Raw genomic sequence first — 18,780 nt, forward strand, 5'->3', positions numbered from 1 at the left:
TGTGTGTGTGTGTGTGTGTGTGTGTGTGTGTGTGTGTGTGTGTGTGTTTATAAAACTAATTTTATCTACCTACACATCTAGGGTGTGTAGAATGTGGTTCATGAGACTGTATGTTAGGAGTGCTGCTTTTAGTTGCATAATTGGGGCTTCTGCATCTGTTAGAATCTGCGTTTAAAATTGACTACTTGTATTGTATTAAAGGTGAATATGCTTGAGTGAATTTATATTCCTTATTTTGCTATTGTACTAAAATCCTAGTTTTTAAAATTCTCTATCAGGCTTCCTTTGAGTATTCTGCATATGTTGAGTTGTAGAACTAACATGCATGTCAGGATATCAAAACCAAATTTAAGGGTCAAATAGTGCAATCACAACCCTTATTCTCAGTTCATATTCTGAGCCACTGTCCCATCTTAATCTAGCCCAGATGAGTTATCAGGATGTGTATTTAGAGCAGCACCAGCAGCATATAGAGCAGTTGCAATATTGGAAAGAGATGAGAGAAAGGAAGACCAGTCAAACTGGATATACAAGCATGGGTAGAGGAGTGTTGTCCATGTAGCAGTAAAGTATTCTGAACTGCTTATAGGAAAACTGGTTACAGGGAAAACAAACATGCAAAAGTAGTCATCTGCCCGAAGCAAAACACTGTGTGAGCTATCCATGATTACTATCCATGTTTAACCAGTGTTAAACATAAAGAGAGCATTCCTGGCCCCCATTGAAGTTTATGGCTAAACTCCCTGGAACCTCAATGAGACCAGGATTTCACCTAAACAGTCATAGGCCATATTTAGAGCTAACCAAGATAGTGACTGTGATTAATGTAGTTAAAAGTTAGTGTGTGTACAGGACTTAAAATACTGCACCAGCAGGAAGGCATTTTTCCTCCCAAAAGTGGCTGGAAAGGAATTTCCCCTATCCTGCCAGTTTAAACATGGGCTTTATTCTGATACTTGCATGTGGAATGACTTACAAGAGGCTCTTTTACTTTACAGAGACGGAAGGCTTCAAAATTGACACTATGGGAACCTACCATGGAATGACTTTGAAGTCTGTAACGGTAAGTTAAAAAGCATTTCTGAAATGTTGTATGCCTCAGTGACAGCATATATAAATGGTTCAGGTTTACTTTGCCTGTGCCTCTCAACAAGATTGTCTGTTTGTTTGTTGGAAGCATTAATGAGAAGTCAATGTCTGATTTTAAAACCTGGGGAATGCACTGGTTGTGTATAAATTGAAGAGCTCTTTTTTAAAGATGTTTATAACCCTGGGTAGAGGCTAATACTTTGCCTACATTAGAAAGGGTTTGCCAGTATAGCTATACCGGCAAACTCTCCTACTGGAGATGCAGATGCTATCATCAGTAATTCTTTTGCCAGTATTGCTTATAGGAGTTATACCAGCAAAAGGTCTTTTTTGTCGGTCTAACTGTGTCTGCCCTAAGGCTTTTGCTAGCATAGCTATGTTGGTTAGCGGTGTAACATGTCAGCAAAACTTTGAACTGTGGACCTGGAATGTTGCCTCATAGCCAACTTTCTGTTTGGATTTAATTTAGTGATGGTAGAGTTCGTTGACCTCTGCAGTACTTGTCTAAGCTTTTTCCTCCATCTAGCCTGGTGAGATTGATGACCATATGTACCAAATGACTTGATTTATCTTTTAATGTGGATTGCTATACGTACAGATGAGAAAGCAGAGACCGTCAACCAGACTTTTATTTCATGTTTGTCTTAAATTGTCTGCTTATATGGAAGTTGGTTGAACATTCTCAAACAAATGCTGTTGTGATCTGCTTATAAGTAGGATAGATGCTACAAAACTAACATAAAAGCCTCATTAAGACTTTTGCCATTGGTATACCTATATACATCTGATGAATAGAAAGCCCTAAACGTTCTTCTAAATCTGTGCACCTATGCCTACTGTGCACTCCTAATTTGAACATAAAATAATGCCTAGAATGTAAATGTTTCGAAACTAATTGGTTCTTATTTGAACTTTTCCCTTTGTCTAATAAAAACTGTTTTGCCGTTGTCCTCCTCCAGTCTGAAAACACTGGCATCCAGTTCATCTTTTAATATTTAATTTTAAGTAATGAATCCATTTGGTGCCAAAAGTCTGCCTTTTAGATTAATTCAAAATGCACTGATGTGTAGAATTAAGGGGGGGAAATGTGGCTGCTTGAATCAAAGGCCTTGTGTTAGAGTGGTGCTTGTTAGGCTAGCTCCAGTGAAGGGTCTAGCAGCACTAGGTTACTAAACACAGATTTTCAGGGTGTAATGTCTGTTTCAAATCGTCATGTTGTGACTTGGCAAACAGGTTGCCTGCTTATTGTCCTGTGGGGAAAAAAAAGTTTCTATTATGTTGTTCAAAGCTTTAGCTAAACTAGGCTTAATTAAAATTTTAAAAAAATCTTAAAGTGCAATTAGTCAGGAAAGTGACTTTAGAAATAGCTTTGCATGGCTTCATATCAAAGTTCTGCATCCAAAAGTTTTTCCCCCCCGATAACTCCACCTTACAAATTCAACACAGGATCTATAGTTTTAAGATACTTTGAACTGAAATCTTGAATACAAGTTGCTAAATTGGATTCCTTTATTTTTTTCCCCCCTACAAGCTCTTCCATTGAAGAAAAAAGTTTCACAGTTTTAAAAAAAAGACTAATAATGAAACTAAAACTGGTTCTTTACTTAATATGATCTAGAACCTTTTGGAATAATAATAATAATCCAGTTTCTTAAAATGTTTTGGGACTACACATAAGATCTTTATAGTGCCATGAGAAGCAATAAAATCTCCTCTGCCATTTTAGAATTACTCCATCTAAGAATCAAGTTCTGTGTTACTTTTAGAATCTTATTTTCCACTAGACTTTTCATTAGTTTTAAAGCTGAATCTGAGAGTTGTGGTGGAATCTTGGCTTTGTGTTATGGACGTGGAGGAAATAATTGTTACTTAAGTGGTGCAGAAATATTACTATATGCATCTCTCTCCAAGCTTGATTTCACTTAAGTGAGTGGCATGGTTTGAAGGAGATTGTATAGTCAGACAACCACCAACCTGTCCATGGTATCAAGTTTGTGACTTCTTTTGAGTTTCACACTTTCTTTTCAGTCCTGTTTCTTCTATTTTTCACACAGTACTGGAAGAAATCAGACTGTCAGGGAATTGAAACATATTCTGCACATTTAAAAAAGAAAGTAATGCAGTAATTTGCTCCCAACTAGTTGAATGAAAAAAATAATAAATATGCATTAGAATACTTGGTCAATCCTCACTTCTGGGAAAAATGCTGAAATCTGATGTAAAGCATTCTGTGGCAAGGTAGATGCTTCTCTTAATGCTCTTCACTCATAGCATCCTTGATTTATTTCTATTCTGGCTTCTACATCAATTGTTTTTGGAATGGAGGAGATCACTGACTACCTTGGGGAAGATTGTTCCTCCAGTTGATTCTCTGAGCACAACTGGATGTTGAACACTGTTGTGACTACATGATCTAACTTTGATTTATCAAGTGCTAAATTGGTGAGTTGGGCACATTCCTCATGGTTTTGTTCTTCAATCCTTGATTTGTGTGGTGCAGATGCATCCAAATACAATTTCCTCAGTTCCTTCTCTTCAGTGATTCTCAAACTTTTTTGTTCTGTGAACCACTTTGTGATACCAGCACTTCCTTTTTCTATCCCCCGTGGTATTAGTTCCCAGCAATTTTCATCTCACAGACAACTGTAAAGGACTTGACAGATCTCTGGTTGTTTCTGGGCCATAATGTGGAACCCAGCTATCTGTGGTAATCTGCCCACCTCTGACACTTTAAAAATGCAGCTTCAAATCCTACCTTTCCTGTGCAGCTTGTGATCCATACACAGTTGTCCAGTTTTCTAGTAGGCTTCTTACTGCTATGAACTTTGAGTTTCTCTTAGTTTGTGTCTCCCACCTGCTCTCATCTTCCTGTTGTAACTGCTTTGCATTGATTTATATGAAACTCTCAAAACTATCGAGTCTGAATATATTGAAACTGCTCTCTGGATTGTAACTGATATTTGAGAGACTCTGGATGCTTGCATTTTTCTACAAATAAACAAAACTACATTTTTATTGCTGCTTTGTAAGTGGTGTTGGAAGCTCAATTAGAATTCAAAATTTGTAACAAAATAGATTGTGAATAGTGGGCTTTTTTGAAGTAATGTCAGCTAAAATCTGTGCTGCTGGCTGTTCTTTGCTGTAGTAGGGAAGTTGGCAAGAACTGACTTTCTGTAATGAATTTTTATTGCTAAACCATGAAGTTCATTATTTCTGTTGGTGAATTGATTACAGTAACAGAACTTCTTCAGGAGTGATCCTTTCTCTTACCTGCCACATCTCCCCCATTTTCCTGGGATGGTTAAAATAGATGAATCAATAAACTTACTGGTATTAACATTATGATATTTAGTTACCCAGCAGTTTATACTGTAAACTGGACAGCACCTTCATTGTGTCTTAGAAACACATGACCTTCCATCCTACCTATAGGTTTCACTGCAAACCATAATCTCATGTACTGCTTTTATTATTATTATTATTATTTTCATTTTCATTTTAAAATGGAAAATGCTCACTGTCAAGGTAATTTAGGGTAGGGTCAGTGGAAACATGAATATGGAAGATGATCATATTGGTAGTCCTACTCCTATCTCATGTATACAGTGTTGGATGGTAGCTGGCATTTGTTCTCTCAGTGAATGCTGAGGAAGAATTTCCCACATTTTTAACCTTGTACTGTTAAGAGTACAAACATATTTGTTTAAAATGGACACAAAATATACCTGATGCTTTTTTATTCTGACCTTGTTAAAGGAAGGATGCTCAGCTGAAAGCCAAGCTAGTGCCATCTAGTGAAAACCTAAACAATAGTTTGACCTTTACGTTGCATTAGACATAATGAAACTGAATTCTGGACTAATAATATTGCTGTAACTAGAAAACATGAAGCCCTTAGTTGTCATCACAGCTTGACATGGTTGTAAAGGTCAGCACAAAAGAGCTGTCCAATGACTCATCCTGGAATATTGGAGTAATGAGAAGTTGCTCGTGATTTGCATGTACAATAAAGTTGGCTTTTGCTTTTCCCTTGGTGAGGACGTGCTCTGTATTGACCATATGTACATACAAAGAACAGTTACTTCCCCAGGACAAAGTCAGTGTTACCTAAGTTTTTACCTATAGCTGACTTCCGGGCCACTTTATTTTTCTTCTCCTGTGTCCTGGTTTTTCTCCTTCCCTTCACATAAGTGTATTGGTAAATTGTATAATCCTGTATCAAATAATAATCTTCTCTTTCAAATGTAGCAGTCCCATTAACTGGAGTGGCAAGGGTCTAAACTGGGTCTCCTTATCAGTGCTACCATCTGAGACAGGGTGGGCAAACCTTTTGGCCCAAGGGCCACATCTTGGTATGAAAATTTTATAGTGGGCCATGAATGCTCACGAAATTAGGGTTGGGGTGCAGGAGGGGATGCGGACTCTGGCTGGGGGCGTGGGCTCTGGGATGGGGCCAGAAATGAGGAGTTCAGGGTGCGGGAGGGGGCTCTGCGGTGGGGGAGGGGAAAGGCTCCGGCTTGAGATGCAGGCTCTGGAATGAGGCTGGGGGTGAGGGATTTGGGGTGTATGAGGGTGCTCCAGGCTGTGACCAAGGGGTTCAGCGGGTAGGAGGGCGATCAGGGCTGGGGCAGGGGGTTGTGGCATGGGGGCGGTGAGGCTGCAGAGCCCCAGACTCCAGTCCCCAACAGGAGCTCGAGGGCTGGTTTAAACCAGATGGAGGGTCGGATGTTGCCCCTGGGCTGTAGTTTGACCACCCCTGATCTGAGACATGGTTTTCAATTTTTCTATAGGCAGATTAGACCTGCATGTTTATTTTCATAGTGGATATAACAAATTGTATTTTTTGCCTTTCCCAGATTTTAGGGAACTGTGGCTTAATACTTCCGTTTTCCTTTGGAAATCACAACCTGTGAAGCATAGATAAACTGTTTATTTTGACTGCTGGTGTTGGAGGCTGTCACTGAAGGTCATATTCAGCTACAACCATTGTTAACACTCCTCTCCCTTGGGAACCTCTGCCAGAAGGCATGGATTTGTACACATCATATTTGTCTACATGTCCTTGATGTGAGACACTTGGTCAGCTTGCCCCTCTCCGGCGCTCCAGCCGGGGCGCTGGCTCAGCAGGGGGGATTGTCAGATTGTTCACACGCCAGAATATAAAAATGGTCTCCAGCACGTGTCTCCCGGAAGTTGCGGTATGGACCCGCTCGGCTCCTATGTGCTCCAATGCCCCCTCCGGCACTCCAGTGGGAGCTGATGGGGTGGTGCCTGCGGATGGGGCAATGTGCAGAGCCACCTGTCCACGCTTCCGTGTAGGAGCCAGAGAAGGGACATGCCACTGCTTCCGGGAGACGCTTGAGGTAAGCACCACTCGAAGCCTGCACCCCTGAGCCTCTCCCCATGCCCCAACCCCTTGCACCAGCCCTGATCCACCTGTTGCTCTCCAAACTCCATCAATCCCAGCCTGGAGCACCCTCCTGCACCCCAAACCTCTTATCCCCAGCCCCACCCCATAGCTTGCACCCCCAATCAGAGCCCACACCCTCTCCCGCACACCAACCCCAATTTTGTGAGCATTCATGGCCTGCTATACAATTTCTATTCCCCGATGTGGCCCTCAGGCCAAAAAGTTTGCCCACCCCTGATTTTATAGAAAAATGTTACAATATATTACTTTTTGTGAATTGATTGTTCACACGCCAGGATATAAAAATGGTCTGCTATAGTTTTCTGGTCAGTTTTCTCTTCTGAGTTATATAGAAGCAGTTAGTTTAGGTTTACATTTGAAAGGTAACATTGTCCAGTAGATAGGCAAATGTACAATCCCCAGCTTCACCCAATGCCCTGTCCTGTAACCTTGAGCAAGACCCTATTTGCCCTCCTACTCTTTGTCTGACTTTTCTATTTAGACTGTACACTCTTCGGGGCAGGGCCTGTCTTATACATTTTTGTGCTAGGCATTTCATCCAAGTCAGAAGTAGTGCCAAAAGAACTTCGTACCTTTTCTATTCTCCGCTTTGGAGTTAAGTCATCTGGTGCATAAAACTGTATATAAAGAAATTTAAATGAAGAAAAAGAATTTTCACTAGCCTATGTTTTCATTTTTAAAAAGATACCCAAAACCTGTACTATGGGCCTGACCTATATAACCGTGCACTTTTAAATACCATTCAGCCACCCCAATGATTGTTTTTTCCTGTTTCTCTGGTTAAACTTGACTAAAGCAGGACAAAAAATGCTACAGTTACAAAACAGCTTACCATTATTCCACACTAGGTAATTTACAGAACACAGTTCACCACACACAAGAGACATTGGACTGAGGTTATACTTGTACAGAGAATAATGACCAGTTTGTTATGTAAAAATCGCAAGCCAACTGTGCTTAATTTCAGTGAGAAGACCGCAAAACATCTATTGTTTAATGGCCCATTCTTTCAGTCTCCCTCCCCATCGTCGCAACCCATTCTATAATATAAAAATCTTGTGTAACCCACATGCAAATAGTTTTGTAAGTGGCTATTCCTTTTCTAGTGTTAAACACTAACTTCAGTGGCAGATTTAGAGTGAGTCAGGCCCTGTGTGCAGCTTCATTTTCAGAGGCCCCCCCTCGGGACCCAGCCAAGACTCGGGGGCAGGTTGTCAGATATTTGTCCTGTATTTTGAAGGGCCCCCTGTCATTGGGGGCCCCATGCCACTGCATGTTTGTTTCATGGTAAATCTGCTCCTGACTAACTTTAAAAGAAATCCGAGGAAGATGCTACAATTTACCCATTTATTTGAAACAGGTAAAAATAATATTATACCAAACATTTTTACACCACTACAGTCCTAAATCCTACTGATGGCAATACTTCAATTCAGACATGCATTTAATCTCCGTTTTGGTACCGAGATACATTGTGTTCTCTTATCAGGGGGTAGCCGTGTTAGTCTGTATCTATAATAACAACAAGGAGTCTGGTGGCACCTTAAAGACTAACAGATTTATTTGGGCATAAGCTTTTGTGGGTAAAAACCTCACTTCTTCGGATGCAAGAAGTGCATCCGAAGAAGTGAGGTTTTTACCCACGAAAGCTTATGCCCAAATAAATCTGTTAGTCTTTAAGGTGCCACCAGACTCCTTGTTGTTATTGTGTTCTCTTATTTCCTCTGAATACTTCCTTTTAATTAATTGACCAGCATCTCATGATTTATTCATATAGGTGTACCTCAATTATCCAAATCTTCCATGCAAAGTCTCTGTGTGCACATAGTGTTGCACCTCTTCCCCAACCTCAATGACCCCCTCACATGCCAGCCTTAGGGAATCCAGTAGCGCCTCTCTTGACCTTCTTTAGCCCATCACATAATAATCCATGGGGGAGACATTGCGATGCCCTACTTATTGGATCTTCAGATAACCTTTGTTAACTGGATTTTGTATAATTGAGATTCTACTATATGACAAAGTTGGGGATTTTTTATTTTTATTTTATTTATTTATTTTGGAGGGAGGGGCAACAAAATCCTTTGATTATTTAAACCTTAACTTAGTCAAGTCTCAGTTCTTGAACATCAAACTGAAACTGATCTAAAAATGCTTCCGAATGTAGTGGAGTTTAGCCAATATTCAGATTCTTCCAGAATAACTGTCAGACGTGTGGTTTACCTACCAGTGCATGTTTATCCTAAAGTAATTCCCGCCCTCCCCCCCCCCCCCCCCATATAGACTGTATAATGTACTAATTTCATTTTGAAAACATTACCTGTAGACCAAAATCTTTATTTGGGTAACTTTAGTCCTTGACAGATAGCCAAACAAATATCACAACTGGACTTTAAAGTATCACTAACTGCCAAAAAATCTTTACAAATATGGATGGGGGGGGGGAGAAGGAGGGATAGCTCAGTGGTTTGATCATTGGCCTGCTAAACCCAGGGTTGTGAGTTCAATCCTCGAGGGGGCCACTTAGGAATCTGGGGCAAAAATCGGTACTTGGTCCTGCTAGTGAAGGCAGGGGGCTGGACTCGATGACCCTTTGGGGTCCCTTCCAATTCTAGGAGATAGATATATCTCCATAGGTATATCTCCATATCTTTTGCACCAACTATTTTAATCTGGAAAATTGGACGCTAGCCTGTCAGCACTGGAAAAATAATTTTTAAGAGATAATTTAGAAGCTTTAAAAAGAAGGCTTCCTTCCTACAAACTAGGATTTCTTAATAAGTGTAGAACATACACCTCTACCCCGATATAACGTGACCCGATATAACATGAATTCGGATATAATGCGGTAAAGCAGCGCTCTGGGGGGGCGGGGCTGCGCGCTCCAGCGGATCAAAGCAAATTTAATATAACGCGGTTTCACCTATAACGCGCTAAGATTTTTTTGGCTCCTGAGGACAGCGTTATATCGGGGTAGGGATGTATATATTTGTCTACACTGCAGAGGTTTACATTTTAGTTTGCTATTAGCAAAATATTCATAGATTCTAGGACTGGAAGGGACCTTGAGAGGTCATCGAGTCCAGTCCCCTGCCCGCATGGCAGGACCAAATACTGTCTAGACCATCCCTGATAGACATTTATCTAACCTACTCTTAAATATCTCCAGAGATGGAAATTCCACAACCTCCCTAGGCAATTTATTCCAGTGTTTAACCACCCTGACAGTTAGGAACTTTTTCCTAATGTCCAACCTAGACCTCCCTTGCTGCAGTTTAAGCCCATTGCTTCTTGTTCTATCCTTAAAGGCTAAGGTGAACAAGTTTTCTCCCTCCTCCTTATGACACCCTTTTAGATACCTGATAACTGCTATCATGTCCCCTCTCAGTCTTCTCTTTTCCAAACTAAACAAACCCAATGCTTTCAGCCTTCCTTCATAGGTCATGTCATTCTTGTTGCTCTTCTCTGGACCCTCTCCAATTTCTCCGCATCTTTCTTGAAATGCGGTGCCCAGAACTGGACACAATACTCCAGCTGAGGCCTAACCAGAGCAGAGTAGAGCGGAAGAATGACTTCTCGTGTCTTGCTCACAACACACCTGTTAATACATCCCAGAATCACGTTTACTTTTTTTGCAACAGCATCACACTGTTGACTCATATTTAGCTTGTGGTCCACTATAACCCCTAGATCCCTTTCTGCTGTTCTCCTTCCTAGACAGTCTCTTCCCATTCAGTATGTGTGAAACTGATTTTTCCTTCCTAAGTGGAGCACTTTGCATTTGTCTTTGTTAAACTTCATCCTGTTTAACTCAGACCATTTCTCCAATTTGTCCAGATCATTTTGAATTGTGACCCTGTCCTCCAAACCAGTTGCAATCCCTCCCAGTTTGGTATAATCCGCAAAATTAATAAGTGTACTTTCTATGCCAATATCTAAGTCGTTAATGAAGATATTGAACAGAGCCGGTCCCAAAACAGACTGCTGCGGAACCCCACTTGTTATGCCTTTCCAGCAGGATTGGGAACCATTATGGAGGGTGGGGAGGGAGGAAAGCTATTGGACACCAGAGGTTGTACCGAGTGGACTCCTCAAAAGTGGGTGTGCTTGTCCTGGTTTGTTGCTCCAAAGCTCTGTAATAAAGTATCTGACTTGCTGTACCCAAACAAAAAGTGAGAACTCTGTTATTCTCCGACACAACTCTGAGTATGGTTATCCAGCCAGTTATGCACCCACCTTATAGTAGCCCCATCTAAATTGTATTTGTCTTGTTTATCGATAAGAATATCATGCGAGACCGTATCAATAGCCCAAACTGACTAAAACCTAGCTAGCCAACAGGACTTGTGTACAGCCAGTTCAACTGAACAAGTGTCCAATGGACAAATAGGAGTGTCCAATGGACTTTGCCGTTCTCAGGTTTTATCAGAGCAGATAGCCACAGTATTAGACAGACAGTTTTACTCTTCCCTGGGACTCATCAAGCTCCTAACTTTTTTCTTCTTGAGCCAGCTTTTCAAATGTTTCCCATTACAGCCATAATGTTCTTGGTAACCAGAATAATTTTTTTAAAGTTAGATGTAACTACCTTCAGTAAATTCAAATCCTGTCATAAAGTCCTGCAGTTTTTCATTGTTCTCATAGTATTTTTAGCTTTCCCAAGACTAGGTAATTTGAAATATGTGTTATGGTTCTGTGGATGTCGCATTACATGAACAAGTTTTCTTTTAGCTAGAATGAACTCAAACAGGCAATTGTGTTTTTAAGTTGTTGAATAAGGTGAAGAAGCAGCATATGTGGGTATTGTTTTTGAAGAAAGTCAGAGTTAAAAGTTGAATAATGCAGTCCACAAATTTTCATGTAGGATAGCTTTCAAATCATGTACAGATGTGGCAAGGCATTTTGTGTTGGGCTACTGTTTTGGCTTAGTGTCAGTGTACTACACACAATAGTGCTGTTTGTTTTGTTCCTCAAAAAGGGATGCATTTTATTTTGAGATGATAGTTATATGAATTTGCAGCTCTCCACTAGCCCGAAGTGGGTGTTGACAGATATGGCAATTTCCTGCATATCCTTGCAAGACCTTATTGAATTTAAGTATGTTTGGGGTCTGTTATAGTGAATGCCAAGTTTATGTACTGTTGCTGGCTGGGATTACATGTAACTTCTCTGGGGGGGACAAATGATGTGAGACTTGGAAGTTCAAAGGACTATTTTGAAAATGTGACTAAATTGAGAATGGACTTTTGGGAAATAAGTGTTAAGTGGATTTCTTGGGGAGTACCTGGGGGGAGATTAATGTAAATTCCCTTACACATACACGCCTCTGGTTATGCAAAAATTCTGCCTTTTGAAACTACATCCTGGCCATGGGTCTTTGCTGCTTACCTTTTCCAAGAGACTGGAGAATAAAGGCCTGAGCTGTATAAACAGGTTATCTGTCCAGCTGTAATGATTGTTCTGAATCAGACAGTTATGAACCTGTAGCCACAGGGAAAAGACATGTATGTTTGTTTGTTTGTTTGTTTTTGAAGGACTGAAACCTACTAGAGCCTTTGCTGGAATCAGGGTTGACCTCTGGTAAGCCTTTTAGCATGCACATAGGTTCTTTTATGGTTTTTAATGTTTTCTCTGTAATGCTTTCACCTTAAGAATAAGTGTGCTTGCTTACAAAGAGCTGTCTCATATATTATAATTGCAGGCAATACGCTATTCATGCCCTTTGGAGAGAAACCAAAGCACAGATGCTGGTCTGTTTAGGCGGTTGAGCTGCTGGGAGTATCATAGTCTAGGCAGGGTACTGTGCAACCTGGAAAATCGAAATCAGGAGGGAGAGGTGTGCAGATCTCTTCTCATGAGGTGATGGCTGGGAACCAGGGACCTTTAAGTGTGCACCCTCGAGGGAGGACGGAGGGGCATATTGGTGCAGTTACCTTGTGTCACGGACTCACAGATCGTGCCCACTCTTGGCCCCATGCAGTCCGTGGGGGGGTGCCCCTTTTAGTGAGACAGCCCTTCTTGGGGGGTCCACTCTCTCTCGGGGTCAGGCCCCTCCACCTCCTGGAGCCGCACCTCTCGGAGCCCTAGCACACCTGTTTCTCGCCGTGGGCCCCCTCAGGGAGTCCACTCGCTCTGGACCCCCCGGGCCTCCACCCCCAAAGGGGTTGATGCCACCCTGTTCTCTAGACCGGAGTGACTCTCAGCCAGCATAAAACAGGAGGATTTATTGAGAGTTGAACACAGCACAGGAAACTCTCAGGGCCTCAGGCCTGGCCTCCCTCAGCCCAGCACATCCCAGTCTCTCTGCTCCCCCTCTCCAGCCCAGAACCCCCTCTCCCAGCTGGGCATCTGAGATCACCGGCCCCAGGCCCCGCCTCTGTCCATTGTCTTCTCTCCAGGTAAACAGGGTCGTAAACCGGGGCCTCCTCTCCTCACTTCTGTCCTCTGGCTGGAACTGGCTGGCTAGGTCACTGGGTCCTCACTCTGCAGCCCATTGTCCGCCCACTGGCCAGAACCGGCTGCGTCTCCTCAGCTGGGCCTGCGGGTCACCAGGTCGCCAGGTCACCGGTCGCTGGGGTATCCATCCTCCCGGCCATCGGCTGGGTCCCCAAGTCCTCTCTCCGGTCCTCTGCAAAACACACTCCCTCTCCCCACACCTCGTTAAACCAGTAATACCCAGGGAAACTGAGTCCCACCCCCTCCTCATGCAAACCATTGAAACTCCACAGAAAACAAGAAAACCTTGAAGCTGTAACAGGCATCATATAACTACCTAATGTGTGTGATGTAGAATTATCTTTTTTTCTCATAAAGAAAGGCACAATAGCTTTGGTTTTTCAAAGAATAGAAAAGTATACTGGGGAGGCTTTCAGAAGGTTATTTTGCGAAATTTCAGTGCTGGTTGATTATCAGATTTTACTCCGACCCCAAATAGTTATGTTGACCATCTTGTAGAAATGTTAATATATAGGGTGATGTATGTAAAACATTATTCATTTAGAATATCAGTTGAACTTGAGCTACAGAAGTTTAGTTATTTTTAATTTGTACGTAGTTCAATCACACATTTCATATGGCTTAATCGGTATACCTTCTTGTCAACGTATTTTCTCCTACAAATTACCTTTTCTCCTTCAGAATATATAATAGCTCGATCTTCATATGGCAGGTTCTTGTCAGAGAGTCAAATATCTAACAGAAAAGTCAGGGAAAGAAGAGCTTGGATATCATGTAGTGTACTGATTCATTCTAAATTTTCTGTTCAGATACAATATGTAGCTTTTATGACTTACAGTTTCAGAAAACTCTTAGGTGTGAGCATATTTGTAGCATCTTTCTTATCCCTGCCTAACAGTCCTCACTGTGAAATGTTTAACATTTTCTATGAGAAACCCAGGAAATCAATAATTTATTTCTAAGTAGTACACATGGGCCTATTGCTTACAGTATATTAGTTGAAGTATAAATTATAATTCACATGGCAGTTTTATGAATTGCTTTAACAAATTGGAGGTAATTACCCATATTGTTGTGGTTTTTAAAATTATCTAGCAGTAGTATCAATGGGCTTCAGTCAAACTCAGCCCCAGTATGCTAGCTACTGAACCAATCTATAGGAAGACACAGAGCATGTCTATACTGTAGCTGGAAGTATAATTTCCAGCTAGGGTAGACATACCTGCGCTAGCTCTGATCCAGCTAGCATGCTAAAATAGTAATGTAGCTGCAATGGCACGAGCAGTGGAATGGGTTTGCTGCCCTAAGTACTATCCCATATGAATCCTTATATAGTTGGTGTGGCTAGCCTGTCCCACTGCTTGTGCTGCTGGGACTGCACTGCTGTTTGGCAGGTTGATCGGAGCTAGCACAGTTATGTCTACCAGAGTTGGAAATTACACTTCCAACTCTAGTGTAGACATACCCACAGTCCCTGCCCTGAGGACTTTATAAATCTAATTCAAGACAAGATACAAGTGTAGCAAACAATAGGAGGGAATTAGAGGGTAACAGTGTGGTGTGGATGTTGTGGTTACATAAACCAGCAATTGGCACAATGTGACGGCTTAAAATCATTTAAATGGGAAGGGAATTGTAGTGATAGAAGTGAGGGAGTCAGAAGGCTAGATTGGAGGGAGGGGTGTCTGGACAGGGGACATATATAAGAAAGTGAGGGCAAAGATTAGGAGGACAAAACTAGGTGACTTTTTGGTAAGGTGGTGATAATAGTAGTAAATGTAGGGCAACTGCTAAGTGAGTCAGTTTTATGGTGGAGATGGTTGGACCTGTTGCTCACCCCTGGGATTGTGTGTCAAAGACTAAAAATGCCATACTAGCAAAGATATGGTTTATAACTTGAACTTGCGAAGGCTTCTGAAGCTCTGGTCTTGTGAAGAACCAGTAATGTTGAAGGAGAAGTGTGCAAAATGGAGTATCTGCTCCCAGAGGCTGTGAAGAGCCTTCTCTCTGGCTCTTATGGAGTGGTTTGTTACCATATGGATAACTGTCCTATTTTAATATGAGTAGAATAGACAAGATGGTTCTGTTTTACAAAACAGTAAGTGTATCATGGGCAGAAATCAGTTACATATTGAAGTATCTCATTGTCTCATCTTATTATTACTTGAAACTCATTTGTTTCAGGATATGCTCCCCTCCCCATTTCATGCCAGGTGCCCAACTCTAAAGGCAGTGTCACTGCCAGCAGCAGTGCAGAAGTAGGGGTGGCATGATGTGGTGTTGCCACTTTTACTTCTTCTCCCCAACCAGTAGTCAGCAGAAGTGAGGGTGACAATACCATACCATCCTTGCTTCTGCGCTACTCCTGGCAGAGGCGTTGCCTTTAGAGCTGGGCGCCTGGCTAGCAGCCACTGCTCTCTGGATGCCCAGCTCTAGAGGCGGCACCATAGCTAGCAGCTGCGCAGAAGTAAGGGTGGCAGTACCACAACCCCCATATAATAGCCCTGCAATCCCCCACCTGCCCACGATTGGGACCCACACTTACAATACTGTGAAATTTCAGATTTAAATAGCCGGAAGCATGAAATTTACAATGTTTTAAAAATCCTATCACCATGAAATTGACCAAAATGGACCATGAATTTGGTAGCGCCCTATTCATAAGATACAAATACTCTTTAACATTCACGTAAAATGACTGGTCTGAGGGGAACTTCAGTATGGCTGACAAAGTGTTAGTGATATGTGCTTTGGAGGACTTTAAACTATAAGAACATTCCTAGAAACCACTACTTACTGAGATAACTGTCAAAGTAATTTTTTTATTTTTTTATTTTGATCCTTAATTACTAATTTTTCTTCTTTCTTTTAAACACAAGTCTCCTGCCCTGTATATTCTAGAGCAAGGAATCTGGAGCGTGCACTGCATTTCAGTTCATTTTAATCCTGCTTGCTAGTTAACGTTGGAGAGCTATTGGGCAAACAAATTGCAACGTTAAAGAGTGTTGTCAGTCTAGTTATGTCTTAAGAAAATGAGTTGTTTAACATGTTCTGTTTCTATTTTTATTTATAAAACTCAGTGGAATACTTCTGGGCAAAATGTGCTTTATAATACACTTTGTTCCTAATAGTCTATTTCTTGTGTTCTAGTTAATTTAACTATTTGCTGATAATATATACAGTTACCTTGTAATTTAGTGTGGTCTTACATGCTGTTACAGTACAGTATATTGTAAAGACTTTCAGATCCTGAAAATCTCACTTTATGCTTTACTGCCTGGAAAAAAATTCCAAATGTGTCTAGACTTGGACAGAAAGACTTACAGAAGATCACGTGTATTAAAGCAGTAAAAATGATAGATAACAATAAATCCCAGCATATTCAGCATATTGCCTTATTTTCAGCCTGCTTAAAAGACTGGTCTTTTCCAAGAATTTCTTCCAGTTCTTACATATTTCACCTTTAAAAATTAAACCTGCAAATGAGAATACTTGCACAATTAACTGACTCAACTGTGTTTACAGGCACAATACTCGAGTACCTGTAATTCAAAAGAGAACAAGTTAATAGGTGCAAATTGCATGAAAGGAAAGCCCCTTCAGAAATCTTGTCCCACTGTGATTTTGGTACATAATAAGGATTTATCAAGGCCAGATTTCATATGCGTGTGCATTTGCACTGCCTAACAGAAATGCAGTCAGGCTAGTGTAAGGTCAGAAGATGCCCTAGGCTGAATTTTGGATATGTTCTTTCATTCCAGCAGACTCCTTTCCTATCTTTTTTTTTTCATTTGATAGAATCTTGTTTGGGGTCTTATTTTACTTTCTACTCTTTAAGGCTACCTGCCCTTAACTTCAGTGTTAAATTAATTCACATATGAATAGTAATTCCATATGGTCATTATAATGTGTGCAATTAAAAAAAAAATCTTCATGCTGAGAATACATCTTAATAGGTTGTAAAATATATTTGTTTCTTAAATGGAAATGTTGAACAAGATCCAGAAAACTGTTTACTGTTTGTTTGTCAAGTGGTATATGCATCAGGTAATAGAAATAGTTGATACTCATCTTGTATTCCAAATGAGCAAGTCAAGAATTTCTTACCCTTATTAAACAGAGGTTGTTAGTATACAAATGTTTGTGAAGGCCTTCTCAGTTATGGCTATGTATATATTTAAGAAAATATATGTAAGATTATGTTGAGACTTCAACGAATTAACACTATTTTATTTTACTGGTACTTAACATTTCATGGTTTCATCACATAAACTTTCTAGTGCTTTCTGCATCTTGTTTGAAAATTCCACTTCATCATTAAGCACCATATATACACCATATTGAAATGTGTTCTCTGTATGCAGATACATTGATAATCCTACATCGTATGCCAAATGTCTAAACAGTCACACTTTTATTTCAGTAATATACTGTTAAGTTTTGTGAGAAAACATAACTACCGACTCTTGTGCTTGGCTGACTGAGCTTGCTGTGTTCTCAACTAGAGTTGCCCAGATGTAGAACACTTACTGCTTTCTCCCACTAGTAATTTAAATCTTTTAAAAAGGGGTTTGTTGTTACTAATATTCCGTGGCAAATGCAGCTGAAAATTTTTTTGTTCACGTAAAATCATTTTTCTTTAACGTTAGTCAAATTCAAAGCAGTTATCTGTTGTCTGAATTGAATTTGTAGGAAAGGGAAACAGTGTTTTCTCTCGCGTCCGTAAGTGTCTGGATGGTGTTTCAATGGCCAACCTAAAGAGGGTTGGAGCCATTTACATTCCCAAAATATTGTCTCTCCGGATGGCCTGCTCTCCTCCAAAAATCTTCAGTAATTTTTTTTTGTAGAATGAAGATTAAAGTTTTCTGAGTTGTTTTTAAAGCTCCTGTTTTCTCTTTTGAACCTGTGATGTTTGTCTTTTCTTCCTTCTTCTGTTTTCCACATTGTTTGCTCCCTTTACTGCTCAGTCCATAGTGAATTTGTTTTACATTAGTGTAAATTTAGGCTTGTTACTGTAGATAGTATTTTGTTTTATAATCATTTTACTCTGATAGTGTTTCATTAGATGGATTTTCTAAATAGGCTTTTTCTATATATTTAGTCTGAGTCTGTGTATCAATTTCTTTTCCAGGTCTTTCTCGATAGATTTTTCTTTGAGTTGTTCCTCTTGTGTATGCTGTTACAGCCCTGGCTGAGCTCCTACTTGTGGATGGTCTACAGGCTGCTGTAAGTGACCAATAATTTGGGTCACACGTGCTTTAAAACCTGCTGAGTCTGAGCAGTGTCCAGACACTGTCTCTGAGTCTGGTGTTTCAGGCACACTCCCACAGTACAGAATATAATGCTTGTACCCCTTCATGGTGTGTGGAACCCTAAGGTCCAGCTGCCCTAGACCCCAAGACCAGTGCTGACCTCCCAAAATCTCTCCCTAGCTTAAGTATGACCTCCCCAGAGCTCCATCCCAGTAGACACTCCAGTTTACAGTAAGGCAGTGACTTTCTGAAGGTACTTATAAACCATACCTTTTCTCAGAGACAAAGCACAAAATATATATATAGATCTATGGAAAAATAGATTTTTGGTCTTGGAGTCAGTGTCCTTCCAGAGAGTCCAGGATTCTTGGCACGCCCTCTCATCCTGACAGCCTCCTCTTATCCTGCCCAGGCTTCTCTTCTGATTCTGGTCTGGTCTCCCTATGCTAGAGAGTATCAGAGGGGTAGCCGTGTTAGTCTGGTTCTGTAAAAAGCGACAAAGAGTCCTGTGGCACCTTATAGACTAACAGATGTATTGGAGCATAAGCTTTC

General features: G+C 40.9%; 1 protein-coding gene across 1 annotated transcript in view; it reads left to right on the forward strand.

Annotated features, from left to right (window-relative positions):
* The window catches only part of LOC112109629 (parafibromin), a 179,762-nt gene that overhangs the window by 50,133 nt on the left and 110,849 nt on the right, over positions 1–18,780 (forward strand). The window contains exon 10 of the mRNA XM_026655363.1: positions 999–1,063. Within this exon, the coding sequence (XP_026511148.1) occupies positions 999–1,063 (65 nt within the window). The remainder of the gene's footprint in view (positions 1–998; positions 1,064–18,780) is intronic.

The sequence above is a fragment of the Terrapene carolina genome, unplaced genomic scaffold (assembly GCF_002925995.2).
Source record: "Terrapene carolina triunguis isolate 2854851 unplaced genomic scaffold, T_m_triunguis-2.0 Scaffold210, whole genome shotgun sequence".
In the NCBI taxonomy this organism is placed as follows: Eukaryota; Metazoa; Chordata; order Testudines; family Emydidae; genus Terrapene; species Terrapene triunguis.